The sequence below is a fragment of the Eleutherodactylus coqui genome, chromosome 8, assembly GCF_035609145.1.
Source record: "Eleutherodactylus coqui strain aEleCoq1 chromosome 8, aEleCoq1.hap1, whole genome shotgun sequence".
Classification (NCBI taxonomy): domain Eukaryota; kingdom Metazoa; phylum Chordata; class Amphibia; order Anura; family Eleutherodactylidae; genus Eleutherodactylus; species Eleutherodactylus coqui.
Genome location: NC_089844.1, coordinates 174,830,773 through 174,854,835, shown reverse-complemented (window position 1 = coordinate 174,854,835; position 24,063 = coordinate 174,830,773). Strand labels below are relative to the sequence as shown.

Sequence of the window (24,063 nt, the reverse complement as noted above, 5' to 3'; positions counted from 1 at the left end):
ACTTCTGTATGGCTCATATTTAATGCACGATGTATATTACAAAGTGCATTAATATGGCCATACAGAAGTGTGTAACCCCACTTGCTGCCGCGGGACAACCCCTTTAAGTCTCCTCACTCACCTCCTAGATGCTCTCCTTGAACCATGCTTTGAGCCAACGGAGGGGAAGAGAGCCTGCACTAGTTGTGCAACTGAAACCAATTTGCATACTTTGCACACCACATAAAAATAACAATTTTGGGTCCATGGATTGTCTGGGCAGGAAAAGCAAATGGTATAACACTTTTCTTTAGGATCCCCTTCTTTGGCTAGGTTGGGTTAATGATGGTAATTTTGGGTGAAAAGCTTCCTTTAACAATTTTTTCCCAAAATTTAGGTAAGAATAGCGTGATTGTGGTGATCGATGACCTGGATGATGTCAGTAAAGAGAAGAAGGACGCCATCCTGGAAAAGCAGAGGAGCCTTAAGGAACTGGCCGAGGAAGTCTTCTTATTCTCGAGAGATGAAAAGAAGAAACTGGATCAATAAAGAGAGCAGAAGCTAAAAGCCCTCGTCTCTGCCCCACCGGGCGGTAAAGGGAGCAGAAGCCTCCGGCGACCTATCAGAGAACCGTGTTTAACAATGTGAACTAAGTGTATTAGGTTATTGTAGTACAGGGGCAGCGGATCAGACGGGGCTGCAAGTTATGGCCCAAAATAACGGAAGAGATTAAACAATACATAGTCTCTTGTGTAAATGCCGTGCGCTACATTGGCCTACTGGGTTCTGGGGGTTTTATAATCCTTGGCACAGTGATGGGAGCAGAGCCAGTCTGATAAGAGGTGAAGTTCTGCTTCAAGTTGGTCTTTAACTAGAGATGAGCGAGCGTACTCGCTAAGGCTAACTACTCGAGCGAGTAGTGCCGTAGCCGAGTATCCTCCCGCTCCTCTCTAAAGATTCGGCTGCCGCCGCGGCTGACAGGTCACTTACGGCGGTGAGCAGGGGGAGAGAGGGAGAGAGAGATCTCCCCTCCGTTCCTCCCCGCCGGCCCCCAAATCTTTAGAGATGAACAGGCAGATACTCTACTAAGGCAGTACTCGCTCGAGTAGTTAGCCTTAGCGAGTATACTCGCTCATCTCTATCTTTAACCCCTTAAAGACCACACTGTTATGGTTGTAAAAGGAGCAGACACTTTAAGGCAGTTACCAAAATTATTTTTGCTGGGGTTTTTATTTGTTCTATATAGGGCTATTTTTTAATATCTTTTATTCACTAACTTTTTTCCCCATTCTTTAGTTTTATTGGGGGTAAAAAGCTAAAATAATATATATTTTTTTTAATTTATAGTTTGTTTTTTTTAAATTAGTATATTTACACTAAAATAAAGTATGGGAATGGATTCATCATTTTGTCTTGGACGTTTTGATATACAATATGTATAGTTTTGGATTACAGGGGGCATATGGTGACTGTTTTCGTTTGCGCCAGCGGTGGGATATTTTCTGTATGTATATATTTTTATTTTATTCTGTAATTTTTTTTTTTACTTTTTCTCTATATCCATGTCCCTCATGATGTCATATAAGACCTCTGGGGGTCATTCAGTATCTTTTTTTATTTCACATTTGCCCTGTAACTGGAGCATCCATAGGAGCCCCAGTTACAAGGTCAAACACCCCTCCATAGAGACAATAGTCCCTAACAGAGCTGATCTGGGTCTGCTAGGACCCTGCAGCTCTGCTGTAATGGGGGAGTATCCGGCGATCACGTGACCGCCAGGTTGCACAGTGGAAACCACTTTTTAGTTCATAGTGCTTATTGAGAGCTATGTACCAGGGAAAGGAGAAGGCAGAAGCTGTTAAAAAAACAGCTGCTGACCTGACCTGCCCCTACTTGATTGCAGGAGCAGAGGCTTTAATCCCGCGCCGTACATCTATCATTAGCAAGGATTAAAGCGCAGGATCAAGCACCATATATTTACTGCGCCTAGTCCTTAAGGGGTTAAAGGCCTCACCATCTGAGATCCCACAAACACACACTGCTCTCCAGGAGTCAAGGGATTAACACCCCTACACATAAGTACTCAAAAGGCTAAAAGGCCATTTTACACACAACGAATTTCGTCCAAATCTGCTGAAAGTGAACGATCACCTTTACGTGTAAATGCGGGCAGCCAAGCGGTTTTCGTTGACTTTTCGCTCATCGCTGACGTTCAGGCCGTATAAAAGTTTTTGTTCAGAAATTCGTTTTCGCTTGGTTTAAATTACAATCACTCCATCGCTAATTGATTTGTGGGTATGGGTTTTCGTTGGGCGGGGCGATCTTGCTATTGGCTGTCGGGACAAGAAACAGTACCTCGTTTTTACATGCCCGCTTACTGCTCAGCCTTTGGCAAGAAAAATACAATCACTCTCTTTTCCACATGGCAGCAGGTCTCGGTGACACATCCGGCACTGGCCATTGTAGTCCTTTATTTAATTCCTAAGAACCAGAAAACCAAGATTCATTCTGTATAGCAAACCCCAAATCTTCCTTGTTACTTATGCCCACCCACCTGCCCTCAAAGGCCAATCCCTCGCAAGTGCAAACGCCCTGCAACGCAAACAATCACCTGTGTAAACGTTACCAAGAGTCTCATTGAGATATTGAAAAGGCGATCATTTAAACAAAAACCGTGAAACGCTCATCTTTCAAAGAAAAGTCATTTACATTTTCGGTGGGTCTGGTGAACTTTGAACTAAATTCGTTGTGTGTAAAAGTCCCCCAACGACCCAACTCTTAGGATGGATTCCTATAAAGCACAAAGGCAGACTTTACTACAAAAGAGAAAAAACAATATGATGCCAGGTGCAAAGGAAAGATCTGGCCACTTCCAGTCTCCAGAAGCAAGGGACAACAACCGACTTAGATCTAAGGGTCGTTTTACGCGAGACGATTCTTGGTTGAACGCGTGAGTGATGTCACCGTTAGCTTGTTCACTATCGTGGAGCCTGTACATACAAGCAGATACATCGTGTCTGGAGACCTCGGGCTGAGCACCCAGTCCTGCCTTTGCTGTGGAGCGGCACACTACCCCCTGTTGGTGTGATGGTCTGGAGGACATCGCATATGACAGTCAGTTATCCATAGTGGTGGTACGAGGGACGATGACAGCTCAGCGATATGTTCAGGACATCCTGCTCAGCGATATGTTCACCACATGTGTTCCTCTCATGGCAGCTCCCAAGAGGCAATTTCCAGCAGGATAATGCATGGCCGCACACACAAGAGGGTCACAGGAATGTCTCCACAAGATTGTCACACATCCGTGGCTGCCCGGCCGTCAGATATATCCCCAATAAAACATGTATGGGACCATCTGGGACACCAACTGCAACAGACTATGAGTTTGCACAATCTAGAGACTCAGTTACTGCAAATGTTGGGCAATATGCCGCAGCAATCCATACAGGATTTGTATGCTTCCATGCCCGCCCGTATCATATCTTGTATCTAAGCTAGAGGTGGTACAACAGGGTACGAGTGCCCAAACTGCAACCCAAAACCTACTTATTTATTGCAAAGTGCCGACACATCAGGGGGCAGGGCTTATAACAACGTATGATTTTACCCCCGTCATTCTAAAAAGGACCGGGCCGCTTCACAATAGACAGTGCGCAGATTTTGACAGCTTTTAGGATGCGGAAATTCTGCAGAATGTCCTCAGCGGAAACCTCTGTGGAGAATTTTGCAGCATTTCCGCATCCAAAAAGCAGTCAAAATGTGTACCCGCTCTATTTTGAAACAGCTCTGCCCATTTCCCACATATGTAAACATTCTCCGGTGGTAATCGTGACACGCCCCGGCGGCCACCGCGACACCCCACAGCGGCCCCGGCGGCCACCGCGACACCCCACAGCGGCCACCGCGACACCCCACAGCGGCCCCGGCGGCCACCGCGACATCCCACAGCGGCCCCGGCGGCCACCGCGACACCCCACAGCGGCCCCGGCGGCCACCGCGACACCCCACAGCGGCCACCGCGACACCCCACAGCGGCCCCGGCGGCCACCGCGACACCCCACAGCGGCCCCGGCGGCCACCGCGACACCCCACAGCGGCCCCGGCGGCCACCGCGACACCCCACAGCGGCCCCGGCGGCCACCGCGACACCCCACAGCGGCCCCGGCGGCCACCACGACACCCCACAGCGGCCCCGGCGGCCACCGCGACACCCCACAGCGGCCCCAGCGACATCCCACAACGGCCCCAGCGGCCATAGTGACATCCCACAGTGGTAATAGTGCCCCCCAACTAGTTAGTGACCCCCCCCCAGTGGTAATGTTGACACACACACCCCCCCAGCGGTAGTATTGACACCCCCCCAGCAATTATAGTGACCCCACCCCTAGTGGTCTCAGCAGTAATAGTGACACACACACAGCGGCCCCTGCGGTAATAGTGACTCCCCCCCACATCAGAGCTCAGCATGATAGTGACACCCCACAGCAGCCCCCAGCATGATAGTGACAACACCCCTCCCCCCACAGCGGCCCCCAGCATGATAGTGACAACACCCCTCCCCCCACAGCGGCCCCCAGCATGATAGTGACAACACCCCTCCCCCCACAGCGGCCCCCAGCATGATAGTGACAACACCCCTCACCCCACAATGATAGTGACACCTCTCAGCGGCCACCACTATGATAGTGCCCCCCGAGATCCACATACTTACCCCCTCCTCCTCGTGGAAGCTCCGCCCCTCCTTTACCCGGTGTTGCTGATCTGCGCTGATCCGACAGCATATTAACTTTTCCCACACCACTTCTGCCCTATTCAGCAATTCGAGCAACCTGATTGGTTGTTTGGGTTGGCTGATTCACCGAAAAACCAATCAGGTTGCTGAAATTGTTGAATAGGGCAGAAGTGGTGTGGAAAAAGTGAATATGCATCCCATCACACACTGACGCCAGTGTGCTGTCGGACGCCTCCTCCCCCTGCTCATTCGGAACCTAAGATGAGACGTCAGGGGAGGAAGATCCCGGCTGCACACGGACGTCACAGTGTGGCCGGAATCAGCACCGCTAGCAGCGCAGTGAATGGTGAGCGGCCGTCCGCCTCTGGCACACGTGCCGTAGGTTCACCACCACGGCATTGGGGTATAGCTTTGGCCTCTGTCTGTGACCTGCAAGCAATGTCCCTATAAATTATGTTTGCTGCAGTGTAGATGTATATCTATATAACCAGCATGGCCCACTGACTCAGTCCCTACGAGTATGCACACCCACTATCTTTTTGGAGGTCAACCTCACTCACGGCTCATTGATTACAGAAGAAAAGCGTTTCAGGTGAGCTACTGTGCATTCACATGGGTGACAGCAAGTCGCATGCGACATTCTCAAGCGCACCGCTCACTCTCCTCCGCTGTGCTAGGTCATGTGCAGGAGACCACACAACATAGTCCGCACATATGAACTGATACCAAAGATGCCGGAAATAGATAAGTGCGCCACACCATTCAGGAATAAAACCCCTACTGGGAAAGCAGTGGATTGCCCTGCATCACCCCAGTATGCCATACTGGCGGGACATCCTGAGCTCCCCCAGCATCTATAGCACATTGCATGCTAAAAAAAACCCTGATAAATGCGTGTGTTAGTTTGCATTTTGGCCAAAACACGTAAGCTGATGGGCCATGGCAAGGCCACCATGTGTACATCAGAGCCTGCGCTCTCTCACTGATAACTAAAAAAAAAAATTACAGAGGTGAGAGAAAAAAAAATGTACAAAGACTCTACACGTATTACCACATCAGGCAGTTCCTGAACCACCGTGATGCAATAGGGTTTCCAATTTGCTTACTTAGCAGCTCTGGTTGGTCCTTAGAAACAAGGACTAACCAGTGTTTTTTTGTGATTAATGATTAGGAGACTTCTGCATGGAACGGAGCAGCCGTACCCTTATATCCTGGACTGTACACACTGTCATCTTCAGCCGCCCTCCGTTATGTGCATCCAAAAAAGTTCCTGTTTGTTTGCTAGTTGCCGAATGGTTTTAGTGGTGGATATGGTATAACCTTGAGACTTTGACCAAAATTGGCCTTAAAGGGGTTGTCTCGCGCCGAAACGTTTTTTGTTTTTTTTCCATATGCCCCCCGTACGGCGCGAGACAACCCCAAAGGATGTGTTAAAAAAAAAAAAAAATTTCATTACTTACCTGAATCCCCGCTCTGCGACGTCTTCCTTCTTCCTTCACCAAGATGGCCGCCGGGATCTTCACCCACGATGCACCGCGGGTCTTCTCCCATGGTGCACCGTGGGCTCTGTGCGGTCCATTGCCGATTCCAGCCTCCTGATTGGCTGGAATCGGCACACGTGACGGGGCGGAGCTACGAGGACCTGCTCTCCGGCACGAGCGGCCCCATTCACCAGGGAGAAGACCGGACTGCGCAAGCGCGTCTAAAAACGCCAGAAGACAGCGAATTTAGACGGATCCATGGCGACAGGGACGCTAGCAACGGAGCAGGTAAGTGAATAACTTCTGTATGGCTCATAATTAATGCACGATGTATATTACAAAGTGCATTAATATGGCCATACAGAAGTGTATAACCCCACTTGCTGCCGCGAGACAACCCCTTTAACACTCCATGAACTAAATCGTCAACCAGCACGTGCGTACCAGAAAAGCACGCTGTTCCGTAAAATACTCCGAAGCCGTTTCGTATTTTAAATGTTTCTCTCCCCCAAGAATGGAGCAAAGAGACGGAAACCTGAGCCGACCCCAACGCAGGTGTGAGCGGCCTTCCTGCAAATGTGAACTTCCGATAACATCTTCATAAAATCAGAATGCGAGAGTCTAGATCAGAAAACCCAATCTAAATTTTATTTTTTCAACAAAAGACTTTCATAAAAATACCCCAAAACTAAATCCTAGAAGGCAGCGATCACCTGATGTCTAGATAGGAGACGGAATAACCATGGAGGCAGGAGACCGTACGGTAGAGGATAGATCACATACCCCACAGAGCACATACAAGGCTCCCCGACCCTCAGAGCCTCAGCACTACTGTCATACACAATGTAGCATCTGATACAGATGAACGATGGATACGGAGGAGTCCAGAACTGTGTGCTCCATGCTGGTCACAGGGCGAAGGGATTGGCATGGATGGTGACATCTTTGATTCGCACTTCTGTCAGAGGTCGAAAGGACTTCTCATGTACGGGAAGCTTCTCCAACTCATCCAGTGTGTCTAGTCCATCGATGACTCTGAAATGTGGGACACAAGAAATGGTTCAAAGCAGTAAGACTTCTGTCTACGAAGAGTCTGTTGTCTTCTGACTCAGCCCGGGACCTTCCGCTTGGCCTTCTTTCTCTTCCTCACATCACAATGGTTACACAGAAAAAAAATCTGTTCACTAACCGGTCTAAAGTTTTAGAAGGCCTCAATTTTTCCAGTTTTTGAAATGTACAGTTAAATGTCTGAAATGTACTTTGAAACGAAAGCAGAGAACAAAGATGAATAAAAATGATGGGTTCACTTCCTTTCACCAAATTAAATCTGGACTCTTCAAAGTCGCCACCTCCAGCTGATATAACGGCTTTACACAAGCAAGGCACGCTACCACAATTTACAGCGCGGTACCCGAATGGTCGCACAACCACCCCAGGTGTGCAGAGTCCTCATTGATACCCCTTCCTACCCATGAATGTTCTGCATTGGCCATATGACACCCAGTCCCTTCCTCATAGACGTCACCTGAGGGGACAGGTCACGAACCGAACTCTACTCAAATCCTTTGTGCTGCTGTGGGATCCTGCTCATTCACAAGGTAGTGTTTAACCTGCGACCTCCCCTTGGTGACCACTCATGTCAGCGCCGGTCACATATAACCCAGTGACCGTCATCATGTGACTGGACAGGTAACAGTCTACTAAGTACTCCGCACTGCTAGGGGTGCTGCTCCAACCAACTTTCTGTCTGACCTCCCATGTCATCAGCCCCCTCCTCTCCAGACCCCCTCTGCGCTGCCGGCGGCCCCCTCCTCTCCGGACCCCCTCTGCGCTGCCGGCGGCCCCCTCCTCTCCGGACCCCCTCTGCGCTGCCGGCGGCCCCCTCCTCTCCGGACCCCCTCTGCGCTGCCGGCGGCCCCCTCCTCTCCGGACCCCCTCTGCGCTGCCGGCGGCCCCCTCCTCTCCGGACCCCCTCTGCGCTGCCGGCGGCCCCCTCCTCTCCGGACCCCCTCTGCGCTGCCGGCGGCCCCCTCCTCTCCGGACCCCCTCTGCGCTGCCGGCGGCCCCCTCCTCTCCGGACCCCCTCTGCGCTCCCGGCGGCCCCCTCCTCTCTGTACCTCCAGGTTACCCTGCAGGATTCCCCGTTACTTACTTTCCGAAGACGGTGTACTTCATGTCCAGATGAGGCTGCTTGCCGTACGTGATGAAAAACTGGGAGCTGTTGGTGTTGGGGCCGTTATTTGCCATGGAGACAACGCCGCGCACGCTGTGCTGGAGGAGAGATGGTGAGATACTGGATGAGATCATCCGCAGATCTACATATCATACCAACTATACCCCCTCCCCGACGTGCGCTATACATGTACCGCACACATTACGTGTCAGTGTATGAAGCCAAGCCACATGCAACAGTCACAATCAGGGTTCATGCCGTTAACTCTTTAAATGCCCTAAATGGCACCTTCTAGGCCTCGGGGCTACCATGAATGATTGCCTATCAAAGCATCCCCGTAGCAAGTCTTCATAGACTGCCTGTTAGAATACAGTATGGTGCAATACTATGGTATTGCATTATACAGTGTGAGTGATCAAATGATCACAAGTTCAAATCCCGTAAGGGGCCTAAGGAAAAAAAAAAAAAAATCAATTTTTTAATTTATCTCAAAAGAGGATAAAAAAAACTTTTTAGTTGTCTCAGAAAAAAAAATTGGAGATCTGGACTTTTGTGGACAAGTGATTATTAAAATATCTTGTTATTAATCCCATATTGGGAGCATAGAATCCTAGAATGGTAGAGTTGGAAGGGACCTCGAGGGTCATCGGGTCCAACCCCCTGCTCAGTGCGGGGTCACTAAATCATCCCAGGCAGATGTCTGTCCAGCCTTTGTTTGAACACTTCCATTGAAGGAGAACTCACCACCTCCTGTGGTAACCTGTTCCACTCACTGATCACCCTAACTGTCTAAGATCTAATTTGTGTCTCCTCCATTTCAGTTTCATTGTACAAATGAGAATAGGGCTGATCCCTCTGTACAGGGCTGAACACTGGCAGAAAAAAAAACATGAATGGTTTGAATGCCAGAATTGCACTTTTTTTGATCCCTTCTTATCCGAAAAAAAAAATTGAATAAAAAGTGATCAAGTAGTTGAATGTACCCCAAAATGGTATTAATAAACTCCACCATGTATAATAAGAGTTCTCAGACAACCCAATCGATGAGAGAATAAGAGTTATCAGGGCCACAAGATCGTGAAAAAAAATTTTTTAGGGGTTGTTTTTGTTTTAAAGGAGTACTGCATTAAAAAAAACAGCCCATAAATTAGGTTTCCCCACAATCGTCCTGCCCACAGAACAGACAGGTCACTTTTACTGCACCCTGACTGTTTAAACAAACCCCTCCCCAAAAACGTAGCGCAATTGCATTTTTTTCCATTCCTCCCCACTTAGAAAATCGTAACTTTTGGAGCCCATTATATGCTACAATAACAGTACGAGCGGCCCACAACGGCCCCCGTGTGGATCAGTCAGCGGGAGAGAAAACGGCTGCCATTTATTTAAAACGGGAAGAAAACAAAATTAGGATTCGATAAAGAGCCGCAGCGAAGCGGAGCACAATACAGCATGTACGGCCGACACCGCGGCGTCTGCTCAGAGCCAGAACACCCAATACAGCATGTACGGCCGACACCGCGGCGTCTGCTCAGCGCCAGGAACACCCAATACAGCATGTACGGCCGACACCGCGGTGTCTGCTCAGTGCCAGGAACGCCCAATACAGCATGCACGGCCGACACTGCGGCGTCTGCTCAGGGCCAGAACACCCAATACAGCATGTACGGCCGACACCGCGGCATCTGCTCAGCGCCAGAACACCCAATACAGCATGTACGGCCGACACCGCGGCATCTGCTCAGCGCCAGGAACACCCAATACAGCATGTACGGCCGACACCGCAGCATCTACACAGCGCCAGGAACACCCAATACAGCATGTACGGCCGACACCGCGGCGTCTGCTCAGCGCCAGAACACCCAATACAGCATGTACGGCCGACACCGCGGCGTCTGCTCAGCGCCAGAACACCCAATACAGCATGTACGGCCGACACCGCGGCGTCTGCTCAGCGCCAGAACACCCAATACAGCATGTACGGCCGACACCGCGGCGTCTGCTCAGCGCCAGAACACCCAATACAGCATGTACGGCCGACACCGCGGCGTCTGCTCAGCGCCAGAACACCCAATACAGCATGTACGGCCGACACCGCGGCGTCTGCTCAGCGCCAGAACACCCAATACAGCATGTACGGCCGACACCGCGGCGTCTGCTCAGCGCCAGAACACCCAATACAGCATGTACGGCCGACACCGCGGCGTCTGCTCAGCGCCAGAACACCCAATACAGCATGTACGGCCGACACCGCGGCGTCTGCTCAGGGCCAGAACACCCAATACAGCATGTACGGCCGACACCGCGGCATCTCCACAGCGCCAGGAACACCCAATACAGCATGTACAGCCGACACCGCGGCGTCTGCTCAGGGCCAGAACACCCAATACAGCATGTACGGCCGACACCGCGGCATCTGCTCAGCGCCAGAACACCCAATACAGCATGTACGGCCGACACCGCGGCGTCTGCTCAGCGCCAGAACACCCAATACAGCATGTACGGCCGACACCGCGGCGTCTGCTCACCGCCAGGAACACCCAATACAGCATGTACGGCCGACACCGCGGCGTCTGCTCAGCGCCAGGAACACCCAATACAGCATGTACGGCCGACACCGCGGCGTCTGCTCAGCGCCAGAACCCCCAATACAGCATGTACGGCCGACACCGCGGCGTCTGCTCAGTGCCAGGAACTCCAGATACAGCATGTACGGCCGACACCGCGGCGTCTGCTCAGTGCCAGGGACACCCAATACAGCATGTACGGCCGACACCGCGGCGTCTGCTCAGCGCCAGGAACTCCAGATACAGCATGTACGGCCGACACCGCGGCGTCTGCTCAGTGCCAGGGACACCCAATACAGCATGTACGGCCGACACCGCGGCGTCTGCTCAGCGCCAGGAACACCCAACTCACCTTCAGGTATTCACTGAACTCGTCCTCAAATTTACGCCCCCAGATGCTCTGGCCGCCCTTCCCGGTCCCTGAGGAAGAAGAGTAGGATCAGCGGTAGAACTCGTGGGAGCGTACAGCGATGTAGCGCGCGATCAGCGGCGGGGGATGGCATACAGCGATCTGTGGCACGCGATCAGCGGCGGGGGATGGCATACAGCGATCTGCCGGGCGTGGGCGGCGTCCTCACCTGTGGGGTCTCCGGTCTGCACCATGAACCCCTTGATGTTGCGGTGGAACAGGCAGCCATTGTAGTAGTTCGCGGCGCACAGAGCCAAGAAATTCTGTCAAACAAGACGAAAATGTCACATCAGTGATGGAACAGACCTGCCCCGCCCTCTGCGCCAGAGGTGGCGACCGCGACGCTCGGAGTGGAGCGGCAGCATAACCCAACTGCAGGCAGAGGCGACTCGGATGTCACATATCAGAATCACTTAACGTGGAAGAGCGAGACGCTGAACAAGATGGCGGCACGTTGTGGCTACACCATCACAACGAGCCTCAGCATCGCCCCCCTGCTGCCCGGGATGACACCGTTCACGCAGAGCGGCCTCCTCCCCCCGTCCGTGCGGCTGCTCCCCCCCGTCCGTGCGGCTGCTCCCCCCCGTCCGTGCGGCTGCTCCCCTCCGTCCGTGCGGCTGCTCCCCCCGTCCGTGCAGCTGCTCCCCCACTCACCAGGCACTCACCTCGCAGGCCTTCGGCGCTCGCTCACAGAACACCTCAATCTTGATGTCCCCCAAATCCGAGTGAAACGTCACGGCCTGAAACACAGAAAATGGCGTCAGATCATCACCATGTACAGAGCGCAGGCGTGCGGCGGTCACATCTGGAGACGGCAGACCTGACGGCTCATCGGGGACCAGCGCCATCACCTCAGACGCAGCCGCCACCGCAGACCTCACGGCTTGTCCTGCGCGCCACGGGCACGGCGCAAAGTGCACTCTCTCATCTATTGTGGTCATCGGGGATATTGAATTATATAAACAATTAGAGACGACCCGCTGACACAACAGAAATAAGGCAATGACCAGCAGGGGGCACTTACTTAGTCATACAATGGTTAGTAACAGCCAGGGATTGGGGGAAACAGCTGCATGGCTCCTCATGACGACGATACAAAACTCACCATGATGTCCCAGAGAAGACAGCGCTGCAGTGAAGAATCCTCCGGGCTCGCTCCACTGTGCTGGGTGTACCAACATGGCCGACACCCGCCTTTCCCTCTTGGATCTACACTTCCGGTAAAGACGTAACTTCCTGTAGTTTGGGTGTAGAAACATGGCGGCTACCTAATAGCTAATAATAATAATAATAATAGGATTGGGTGAGCCAAGATGGCGGCTTTTCCGGTCGGCAAGGAAGTAATGCGCATGTAAGTGTAAAAAGATGGCGGCACGGTGAGGCGGCTCGTGGTGACAGTGAGCGGCGCTGGTGAGTCCCGGGAGCGGCTAATTGCTGTATGCAGCCATAGGGACTCTATACTGTAGTAGAATCTACTGCTCCCTGTTATCAGCCATTGTATTGCAGGCAGTAACTTCCCGCAGGACTGGTAAATGCAGGCTACTGCTCCCTGTTATCAGATGTTTCAGGCCAGGCAGATAGTGACTATGGGACAGAATAATACAATCTACTGCTCTCTGTTATCAGCTCTTTGTAGACTCCACCCTGTTTTTCTGGCTCTGACCCCCAGATGAGCTCTCTGCACTGCTGGGACTTGTAGTGCCACAGCATCCACATTAACCCCTTGTGGTGTGAAGAACCCCTGAACTGTCTTCGTACGTTCGCGCCGCTCTTCCGTCATATGATGAAGCTCCGCCCCTTTCTTAGGACACTACAATATAATACAATTTTACGGAGACGTCAGTAATAAATTCTGAGGTTCCCGCGGCGGTCGCAGAACGCAGGCCGCCCGCGTGTCACATGACCTTTTATTTTTCCCGCTTGCAGACTCCTCCCCTTCTCCGTGTATGCTGCAGCGCCGTCTCTTGAGGCCCCTCCTCCTCGCGGTCTCCCTGCGCCGGCACATGATGGACCTCTGCTCGGTGGTCTCCTGTCTGGACGCGCTGGCCCCCCCGGCCCTGGCGGAGGGCTGGGACAACGTGGGCCTTCTGGTGGAGCCGAGCCCCCCGCACCACGTGCGCAAGATGCTGCTGACCAACGACCTGACGGAGGACGTCCTGGAGGAGGCGCTGCGGGCGGGCGCAGACCTGGTGCTGTCCTATCACCCGCCGCTCTTCAAGCCCCTGAAGCGGCTGACCTGTGGCCCCTGGAAGGAGCGGCTGATGGTGAAGGCGCTGGAGGGGCGACTGGCGGTGTACTCGCCACACACGGCCTGCGACGCGCTGGCCAACGGGGTCAACGACTGGCTGCGGCGAGCGCTGGGTGAGCGGTCCGGGGTTTAAAGGGGGCTCTGTGTGACATCGTGGGACCCTCCAGCGCTGCCGCAGATTATTGTGCCAGGCGCCAGCGCTGAGGGCCACATGGCCAGTGGGGCGCCAGCGCTGAGGGCCACATGGCCAGTGGGGCGCCAGCGCTGAGGGCCACATGGCCAGTGGGGCGCCAGCGCTGAGGGCCACATGGCCAGTGGGGCGCCAGCGCTGAGGGCCACATGGCCAGTGGGGCGCCAGCGCTGAGGGCCACATGGCCAGTGGGGCGCCAGCGCTGAGGGCCACATGGCCAGTGGGGCGCCAGCGCTGAGGGCCACATGGCCAGTGGGGCGCCAGCGCTGAGGGCCACATGGCCAGTGGGGCGCCAGCGCTGAGGGCCACATGGCCAGTGGGGCGCCAGCGCTGAGGGCCACATGGCCAGTGGGGCGCCAGCGCTGAGGGTCACATGGCCAGTGGGGCGCCAGGACTGATGCCGCTTCTCTCTGTACAGGAGCCTCTGTGTCGGTGCCGCTCCGCCCCTCCACCGCACTCTCCCACCCCAGCGGATACGGGCAGATCCTGGAGTTTGGGGGGAACATCCCTAAGTCGCTTCTGGACCGGGTGTGTGCCCTGCAGGGGGCGTGTGTGCGCAGCTCCTTGCTCAGGTAACAGACTGATGCCGCCTGTATATAACCTCCCCGTATACCCCTGACACTGTATGCCTTCCAGGAATGAGGACGGCGCCCGGGTCCGGCTCAGCTGCTCCCACAATTCTCTGCTGCAGGCCCTACAGATTCTGTCTGAGGATCCAGAGGCTTATGGGAGTGCAGAGCTGCTCACCCTGCAGAAGGTAAGTCACTCGGGCAATGCAGAACACGCCCCCGGGGTATCGTCTCACTAGCCCCCTCTGCTGGACACTACTACAGACCCTCTGGGGTATCATCTTACTAGCCCCTCTGCTGACACTGCTAGTACTGACCCCTGGGGTTTTGTCTCTAACTAGCCTCCTCTGCTGGACACGACTCCTACAGACCCTCTAGGGTATTGTCTCACTAGTCCCCTCTGCTGGACACATTTCATACAGACCTCTCTGAAGTATAATCTCACTAGCCCCCTCTGCTGGACACTACTCCTACACACCCTCTGGGGTATCATCTCACTAGTCCCCTCTGCTGGACACCTCTAGTACTGACCCCTGGGGTTTAGTCTCTAACTAGCCTCCTCTGCAGGACACTACTCATACAGACCCTCTGGGGTATTGTCTCACTAGTCCCCTCTGCTGGACACATTTCATACAGACCTCTCTGAAGTATAATCTCACTAGCCCCCTCTGCTGGACACTACTCCTACACACCCTCTGGGGTATCATCTCACTAGTCCCCTCTGCTGGACACCTCTAGTACTGACCCCTGGGGTTTAGTCTCTAACTAGCCTCCTCTGCTGGACACTGCTCCTACAGATCTCGTGGGGTAAAATCTCTCAGAAGCTCCCTCTGCTGGACGCAGTTCATACAGGCCCCTGGGGTATAATCTCTTACTAGCCCCACTCTGCTGGTCACAACTCATACAGACCCTCTGGGGTATAATCTCTCACTAGCCCCCTCTGCTAGACACTTCTAGTACTGACTCCTGGGGTTTAGTCTCTAACTAGCCCCCTCTGCTGGACACTACTCATACAGACCCTCTGGGGTATCATCTCGCTAGTCCCCTCTGCTGGACACGAGTCATACGGACCCCGGGGGAATCGTCTCATCAGTCCCCTCTGCTGGACGCAGTTCATACAGAACCCTCTGGAGAATCATCTCACTAGCACCCTCTATTGGACACTACTCATATAGGCCCCTGGGGTATAATCTCTTACTAGCCTCACTGTGCTGGACACGACTCATACAAACCCTCTGGGGTATAATCTCTCACTAGCCCCCTCTGCTGCTAGACACTACTAGTACTGACCCCCTCTACTGGACAAGACTCATACAAACCCTCTAGGGTATTGTCTCGCTAGTCCCCTCTGCTGGACGCAGTTTATACAGACCCCTCTGGAGTAAATCTCACAAGCTCCCTCTGCTGGATACTACTCATACAGGCCCCTGGGGGTATCGTCTCACTAGCCCCCTCTTCTGGACACAACTCATATAGACCCCTGGCGTATCGTCTCATCAGTCCCCTCTGCTGGACGCAGTTCATACAGACCCCTCTGGAGAATCATCTCACTAACCCCCTCTACTGGACACTACTCATATAGGCCCCTGGGGTATAATCTCTTACTAGCCTCACTGTGCTGGACACGACTCATACAAACCCTCTGGGGTATAATCTCTCACTAGCCCCCTCTGCTGCTAGACACTACTAGTACTGACCCCTCTGCTGGACACGACTCATACAGACCCTCTGGGGTATAATCTCACTAGCCCCCTCTGCTGGACACTACTCATACAGAACCCTGGGATATCGTCTCACTAGCCCCCTCTGCTGGACACTACTCATACTGGCCCCTGGGGTATAATCTCTTACTAGTCCCCTCTGCTGGATGCGGTTCATGCAGTCTTTGTCTCCTTAGCCCCCTCTGCTGGACACAGGGATGGGCCGCCTCTGCACCCTCTCGGAGCCGATGTCCATTGCAGCTGCTGTAGAGCGCATCAAAAGTCATGTGGGCGTCAAGCATCTTCGTGTCGCCCTGGGGCGAGGGAAGACATTGGGTGAGTGTGACCCCCTGTACATAATACACCGCCCTCGCCCTGGAGCCGTCCTTCTTCTTACACCTTTATTTTCCCAGAATCCTCTGTGTCTGTGATGGCCGTATGCGCCGGCTCCGGAAGCAGCATATTAAGTGGCGTCCCCGCTGATCTCTACCTGACAGGTAACCGCGTCAGTGTGCTGCCATGTTGGCTCTCATGGAGTCTGTATTGGGGGAGCAGTCGTCCATTTAGGGGGAGTGTGTAAAGTGACCCCATGAATCCTGGGTCCGTGAGCGCTACATACGCAGCAGTACTTGGTATGGGGCAGATCTGCCTTACAGGGGTCAGGAGAGGCTGGGAAGGTGCCCCCCATGGCGGACCCTCAGCAGCAGATAGACCTAAGAGATGTCTAGAGTATTTAGCAGACCGTTGTCTTGCTCCGGTTGTTGAGAGCGCCCCCTTTCTCCCTGCAGGTGAGATGTCGCACCACGAGGTCCTGGACGCAGTGGCGGAGGGCCGCAGCGTCGTCCTGTGTGAGCACAGTAACTCGGAGCGGGGGTACCTGCGGGAGCTCGCGGCACAGATCACACAGCGCCTAGAAGGGAAGGTGGAAGTGGTGGTGTCCCAGACTGACCGAGACCCCCTGCAGGTGGTGTGAGGAACAGCAGGATCGCCATTCACAATGTCCTAGAGATGAGAAATAAATGATTAGAATGTATGTGTTGGCTTTGATTGTGTTAATTACTGCGGAGCAGAGTGACGTCACTGGGGCCTGGCGCCCGATCTATAGTGGTGTCACTGGCGCCAGATCTATACCGGCGTCGCTGGCGCCTGACCCTGGGTCTATAGCGGCGTCGCTGGGGCCTGACGCTGGGTCTATAGCGGCGTCGCTGGGGCCTGACGCCGGATCTATAGTGGCGTCACTGGATATAGGGGGGCATAACACTGCAAATGATTGCATCACATGACTGCATACACTGTCATGGCCGACGCATGGAAGTCAGTAGAAAATGTTCAACAGCCACTCGTGCAGCAGGATGGATTACCTGACAGGTCCCCAAATGGCAGGAACCTGGGGGGTTGCACTCAACGTAAGGCCCTTTTACACACAAAGATAATCTTTCAAAGGACTGAAAGATTTTTGTGATCTATTTCTATTATGTTTAATGGCCATTAACACTTTATCATCTTTATTTGCATGTAAAGGAACCTCCAGGAGCTGTTTGCAGAGCCCAGCTGTGCCAACAGCTGCCAGAACATTCCATTGTTCTCCTCGCAGGAGAACATCCTGCAGTCTTTTGAAAGATGAGTGAAATCCATACAAACGGAAGGTCTTTGCTCGGCCTTTCAGCGGCTGGATGATGGATTTTATGTGTCGTAAAATCCATCGTTCAAACGAAAACTGCCCGATGCCCGCGTTTACATGCAACCATCGCCCATTTTCCGGCGTTTGTATACATTTTGAGTGATAATCGCTGCGTGTAAAAGAGCCTTTAGTAATCACACGGTCCTGCACAGTGTAGGACTCTTCCTCAGCCCTTTGCTGTTTAACCCATTCAGGTCTCTCTCACCCCTCCCACCCCCCTTTTTTCAGGGTTTGTATCTGAACTGGTTGGGCTCCATACATGGTGGGTCCTGGCTGTCTTTGATAGCTTACCAGTGGCTGTTAACCCTATAAATGCTGCAGTCAATTCTTACAACGGCATTTAAATACCCCAATCAGTGTTTTGGGTACCGCTGCAGAAAGTAGACCGACCCCATCCCTCCCCCAGCATAAAAAAAAAAAAAGACGTTGGATTCAGTTCTTTTTCACTTCACTAAGAAATTTGTAAACCTTTTTAGTACATTATATAATATATTATAGTCCCAATTAATAATACAACTCCACCCTCAAAAAACTGCCCTCCGACATCTACAGCGAGGGAGAAAAAAAATGTGTGGGGGGGCAGCGTCATTAAGGGGTGAAAGTGACCCTGAATGTTATATTGGGGTGTATAATAGTGCTGTGGTGTTATAAGAGGAGCAGCGGCCATCAGTCACACAAGAGGTCTCTGGAGGGTCTAGAAAGTAGTCGGGGGGGGGGTTCTGTTCGTCTGATGGAATCCTTTACAGTGAAATGGCTGATAACAGAGATCACTAGACTGCATTGATCGGTCACCCTCTCCTTGTAGTGACTGGGTACAAAGAATAATGGATGTTAAGCTGCCTGGAGATGGAAGAAGAGTCCTGGAACCATTCCCAACCACACTGTGCGGTCATGGCGCGCTCAGGAGTCGGTCCACTCCATACCTGGCGCCCCCAGTCGTGGCTGACAGCTGTCGTCAGCTGCCACCCTTGTGGCCATTAAAGGGAAGCTGTCAGCCCCTGTGAATGCCAAAGCCAAGTGCCAGCGCTCACAGAGCAGGCAGCGGGGGTCTGGTAATACTCCATTGGTTCCCTTTTCCTGAACTGAGGTTCGGCACTCGGCCAAAATGGGACTCCTCTTTGCAGGCTATGCGTTTATATGTACGGGACGGACGGGACGCCTCGCCGAAAGGCTGCGCGCTTGTGCGGACGGGACGCCTCGCCGAAAGGCTGCGCGCTTGTGCGGACGGGACGCCTCGCCGAAAGGCTGCGCGCTTGTGCGGACGGGACGCCTCGCCGAAAGGCTGCGCGCTTGTGCGGACGGGACGCCTCGCCGAAAGGCTGCGCGCTTGTGCGGACGGGACGCCTCGCCGAAAGGCTGCGCGCTTGTGCGGACGGGACGCCTCGCCGAAAGGCTGCGCGCTTGTGCGGACGGGACGCCTCGCCGAAAGGCTGCGCGCTTGTGCGGACGGGACGCCTCGCCGAAAGGCTGCGCGCTTGTGCGGACGGGACGCCTCGCCGAAAGGCTGCGCGCTTGTGCGGACGGGACGCCTCGCCGAAAGGCTGCGCGCTTGTGCGGACGGGACGCCTCGCCGAAAGGCTGCGCGCTTGTGCGGACGGGACGCCTCGCCGAAAGGCTGCGCGCTTGTGCGGACGGGACGCCTCGCCGAAAGGCTGCGCGCTTGTGCGGACGGGACGCCTCGCCGAAAGGCTGCGCGCTTGTGCGGACGGGACGCCTCGCCGAAAGGCTGCGCGCTTGTGCGGACGGGACGCCTCGCCGAAAGGCTGCGCGCTTGTGCGGACGGGACGCCTCGCCGAAAGGCTGCGCGCTTGTGCGGACGGGACGCCTCGCCGAAAGGCTGCGCGCTTGTGCGGACGGGACGCCTCGCCGAAAGGCTGCGCGCTTGTGCGGACGGGACGCCTCGCCGAAAGGCTGCGCGCTTGTGCGGACGGGACGCCTCGCCGAAAGGCTGCGCGCTTGTGCGGACGGGACGCCTCGCCGAAAGGCTGCGCGCTTGTGCGGACGGGACGCCTCGCCGAAAGGCTGCGCGCTTGTGCGGACGGGACGCCTCGCCGAAAGGCTGCGCGCTTGTGCGGACGGGACGCCTCGCCGAAAGGCTGCGCGCTTGTGCGGACGGGACGCCTCGCCGAAAGGCTGCGCGCTTGTGCGGACGGGACGCCTCGCCGAAAGGCTGCGCGCTTGTGCGGACGGGACGCCTCGCCGAAAGGCTGAGCGCTTGTGCGGACGGGACGCCTCGCCGCGGGCTGAGCGCTTGTGCGGACGGGACTCCTCGCCGCGGGCTGAGCGCTTGTGCGGACGGGACTCCTTGCCGCAGGATGCGCCCTTGTACTTAAGCAGCTCAGGCTGATAGCACATTTGTAAACTTGCGTTTCTGAATGCGAGCATGATACCTTTTTGCTTGAAAGCATCGCCTGACCTCCATGTACTTATGTGAAAATATTGCAGGTACTTCAAATAGATTTAAGTGGTAACAGTCGTACTCGTGTGCAGATCTCGTGGCAAGCGGGTGCAATTTTTAAAAAAAGATCCCATAGGAAATAATGGGTGACCCCTTACGAGGAATCGCCCAAAAATAGGACAACCAGCAATTTATTTTTTTTTAATCTCGTAGTATTGCTGTGAGCGAAAAATTGCTCATGAATAAACACATTAAAGTCACGAGTTTCATCCATACCGCTATTGAACTAAGCTCGCCCGTGTGGTCGTACGCTCCGGCTGCGTTTACACGCCTGATATTCTCATGTATTGCATCGGCCTGTTGACTGCGCGATTTTTCTCTTGTAGCGATGCTGAGACGGAAAAATGGCAGTGCGTCCTATTTTCATTTCAGTCTCACAGTAGAATACTACATGCAAATGTGCCGTCTCCCACCCAGCGCGCAGCACACGGACTACCGGCCGTGTGAATATGGCCTAAGGAAAGGCGCATGCACCGTCTGCAGAGAGGGGTCTGCTGCGTTGTCCGCACACCGACAGCGAGGGAACTGCGTCCTCAGGATCTGCACTGCGAGCTGCATAACTCAATGATGGCAGCTTCCCTTTAACTGTTTAGATGCCACAGTCAAAAGGCATGCCCCACTGATGGAACACAATTATTGGCTGGCAGAGGATCAGCATGATGGCCCGGGGCCTAGTGCCGTCTCTCGGTGCTGCCATGCATGGATGTGTATTAAACCCTCTCGATGACAGAGCTTAAAACTGATAAGTACTACACTGTCAAAAACACTTCAACCCCCAGAAGAAGTTGTCATATTACTACAAAACTCGGCATGCAGTTCCATCTCAGCAGATATGCAGATCCTGAGAGTTGTGGTAATTAGATGTCTTGTCACCGGAGGTCCTAAGAGTGGTTCCTCCCTTGGCCTATTAAAGGCTCGCGAAGGCTCCTTGTGTGTAGTGACCTCATCTTCCACTTGTGTGGAGCTTGTTGACCACTAGACGCCTGTACGACGCAGAGAAGAGATTTCACCCCATTACCAGAGTCTGAGAGGGGCACATTATTGGGATGTGAGGAGCTGGAGGGTTGTATCGATGAATTGTCCCCCACTGGCCATTCTGACCAGACTGTTAGGAGGTGTTGGGGCCAGTGGATGTGTGAGGGCACACAAGGTGACTGGGCTCAGGGCGCCCCCTACAAACCACCAGTAGAGAGGAGCATCTGACCAGACTGTTAGGAGGTGTTGGGACCAGTGGATGGAGGAACACAAGGTTACCGGGCTCAGAACACCCCCTACAGAGCACCAGTAGAGAGCAGCGTCCTTCCAGACTGTTAGGGGGTGTTGGGACCAGTGGATGTGTGAAGGCACACAAGGTGATCAGGCTCAGGACGCCCCCTACAAACCACCAGTAGAGAGGAGCATCTGACCAGACTGTTAGGAGGTGTTGGGACCAGTGGATGGAGGAACACAAGGTGACCGGGCTCAGGACACCCCCTACAGAGAACCAGTAGAGAGCAGCGTCTTTCCAGACTGTAAGGAGGGGTTGGGACCAGTAGATGTGTAAGGGCACACAAGGTGATCGGGCTCAGGACGCCCCCTCCAGAGCACCAGTGGAGAGGAGCATCTGACCAGACTGTTAGGGGGTGTTGGGACCAGTGGATGGAGGAACACAAGGTGACGGGGCTCAGGACACCCCCTACAGAGAACCAGTAGAGAGCAGGGTCTTTCCAGACTGTTAGGAGGGGTTGGGACCAGTAGATGTGTAAGGGCACACAAGGTGACCAGGCTCAGGATGCCCCCTATAGACCACCAGTAGAGTGGAGTGTCTGATCGACAACCACCAGCAGCTCCAACTGTTTTGTTGTCTGTCATCCAGAGACAGGTGGCGCCATTGTTACACCCCTGTCTCTGTCGGAACCATTTCTAGACACTTGGCTGAAGGACATTTGCTCTCATAGCACCCATTACATGTACGGCCTGCAGCCACATGTGTTCCTCTCATGGCGGCTTCCAAGAGGCATTTTCCAGCAGGTAAGAGGTGATACAACAGGTTACTAGAGTCTCCATTCTCGTCCTAGCACGTCTTGTATCCAAGTTAGAGACAGCACTAGAGCCTCCATGCCCCCCCTTCCAACCACCAGTATCACATCTTCTATCTAAGCTGGAGGCTGTACAGCAGGGTACTAGAGCCTCCATGCCCCTCCCCCTGTATCACATCTTGTTTCCAAGCTAGAGGCGGAACAGGGTACTAGAGCTTCCATGCCCCCCCATATAACATCTTGTACCCAAGCTAGAGGCGGTACAACAGGGTACCAGAGCCTCCATGCCCATCCGTATCACATCTTGTATTCAAGCTAGAGCCAGTACAACAAGGTACTAGAGCCTCCATGCTCCCTGTATCACATCTTGTATTCAAGCTAGAGGCGGTACAACAGGGTACTAGAGCCTCCATGCTCTTCCATATCACATCTTGTATTCAAGCTAGAGGTGATGCAACAGTGTACTAGAGCCTCCATGCCCCCCATATCACATCATGTATCCAAACTAGAGGTGGTACAAGAAGGTACTAGAGCCTCCATGCTCTTCCATATCACATCTTGTATTCAAGCTAGAGGTGATGCAACAGTGTACTAGAGCCTCCATGCCACCCATATCACATCATGTATCCAAACTAGAGGTGGTACAAGAAGGTACTAGAGCCTACAAACCTGCCCATATCACATCTTGTATCCAAGCTAGAGGCAGTACAACCGGGTCAGTGCCCCCACGTCCGTCCGTATCATATCTTGTATCCAAGCTGGAGGCAGTATAACGGTACTAGGGCCTCCATGCCTGTCTGTATCACATCATGTATCCAAGCTAGAGGCGGTACAACAGGGTACTGGAGCCTCTATGACTGCCTGTATCATATCTTGTATCCAAGCTAGAGACAGTACAACAGGGTGCTAGAGCCTCCATGCCCATCTGTATCACATCTTGTATCCAAGCTAGAGGCGGTACAACAGGGTGCTAGAGCCTCCATGCCAGCCTGTATCACATCTTGTATCCAAGCTAGGAGGTGGTACAACAGGGTACTAGAACCTCCATGCCTGCCTGTATCATATCTTGTATCCAGGCTAGAGGCGATACAACAGGGTACTAGAGCTTCCATGCCCCCCCCCCCCCCTTCTGTATCACGGATGGACGCAGAGACTTCTATAGGCATCCGCGTGTCAGACTTAAAGGGGTTGTCCCGCAGCAGCAAGTGGGTCTATACACTTCTGTATGGCCATAATAATGCACTTTGTAATATACATCGTGCATTAATTATGAGCCATACAGAAGTTATAAAAAGTTTTATACTTACCTGCTCCGTTGCTGGCGTCCTCGTCTCCATGGAGCCGACTAATTTTCGCCCTCCGATGGCCAAATTAGCCGCGCTTGCGCAGTCCGGGTCTTCTGCTCTCTTCAATGGAGCCGCTCGTTCAGAATGCCGGCTCCGTGTAGCTCCGCCCCGTCACGTGCCGATTCCAGCCAATCAGGAGGCTGGAATCGGCAATGGACCGCACAGAAGAGCTGCGGTCCACGGAGGGAGCAGACCCCGGCGGCCATCTTCAGCAGGTAAGTATGAAGACGCCGGACCGCCGGGATTCAGGTAAGCGCTGAGCGGTTTGTTTTTTTAACCCCTGCATCGGGGTTGTCTCGCGCCGAACGGGGGGGGGGGTTAAAAAAAAAAAAACCCGTTTCGGCGCGGGACAACCCCTTTAAGCTGCCGACGGGGCAACAAAGACAGCCGAAGGGCCACAGTACTCCATTGGGCGCTGCAGCCCCGTCATTTCAGCAATCCACTTGCCTGTCAGCATCCGGATCCCACAGGTCAAAACGTTTGATGTCACCCTAACATATCAAAAGTTTCAA

At 53.7% G+C, this 24,063-nt stretch overlaps 3 protein-coding genes across 4 annotated transcripts in view; 2 read left to right on the top strand and 1 right to left on the bottom strand.

The window, feature by feature from the left end:
- Positions 1-1,385, top strand: part of LOC136577222 (uncharacterized) — a 45,668-nt gene extending 44,283 nt beyond the window's left edge. For both annotated transcript variants that reach the window (XM_066577026.1, XM_066577028.1), the window contains one exon: positions 377-1,385. In XM_066577026.1, the coding sequence (XP_066433123.1) occupies positions 377-528 (152 nt within the window). In that variant the 3' untranslated portion in view covers positions 529-1,385. The remainder of the gene's footprint in view (positions 1-376) is intronic.
- A 5,436-nt stretch (positions 1,386-6,821) lies between these two features.
- PPIL3 (peptidylprolyl isomerase like 3) lies at positions 6,822-12,579 on the bottom strand. The gene is made up of 6 exons (XM_066577025.1): positions 12,447-12,579; positions 12,007-12,081; positions 11,511-11,604; positions 11,285-11,352; positions 8,348-8,466; positions 6,822-7,230 (listed from the first exon to the last, which is right to left on the bottom strand). The coding sequence occupies exons 1-6, from the start codon at positions 12,447-12,449 to the stop codon at positions 7,104-7,106; spliced, it is 486 nt and encodes a 161-aa protein (XP_066433122.1). The 5' UTR covers positions 12,450-12,579; the 3' UTR covers positions 6,822-7,103.
- Positions 12,580-12,674: 95 nt separating this feature from the next.
- NIF3L1 (NGG1 interacting factor 3 like 1) lies at positions 12,675-17,081 on the top strand. Its single transcript, XM_066577024.1, has 7 exons — positions 12,675-12,751; positions 13,268-13,702; positions 14,198-14,351; positions 14,416-14,536; positions 16,246-16,384; positions 16,462-16,545; positions 16,837-17,081. Exons 2-7 carry the CDS (start codon positions 13,288-13,290, stop codon positions 17,019-17,021), a joined length of 1,098 nt encoding a protein of 365 aa, XP_066433121.1. The 5' UTR covers positions 12,675-12,751; positions 13,268-13,287; the 3' UTR covers positions 17,022-17,081.
- The last annotated feature ends 6,982 nt before the right edge of the window (positions 17,082-24,063 follow it).

Excerpts from the sequence above, each read along its gene's own strand:
- PPIL3 (XM_066577025.1), bottom strand. Across the intron at positions 11,353-11,510 it reads GCAGACCGGAGACCCCACAG|GGACCGGGAAGGGCGGCCAG; the intron begins GTGAGGACGCCG and ends CTTCTTCCTCAG. Across the intron at positions 8,467-11,284 it reads AGTTCAGTGAATACCTGAAG|CACAGCGTGCGCGGCGTTGT; the intron begins GTGAGTTGGGTG and ends TCTCTCCTCCAG.
- NIF3L1 (XM_066577024.1), top strand. The coding sequence starts at position 13,288 with ATGCTGCAGCGCCGTCTCTTGAGGCCCCTCCTCCTCGCGGTCTCCCTG. Across the intron at positions 14,352-14,415 it reads GTGCGCAGCTCCTTGCTCAG|GAATGAGGACGGCGCCCGGG; the intron begins GTAACAGACTGA and ends TATGCCTTCCAG. Across the intron at positions 14,537-16,245 it reads AGCTGCTCACCCTGCAGAAG|CCCCCTCTGCTGGACACAGG; the intron begins GTAAGTCACTCG and ends TTGTCTCCTTAG.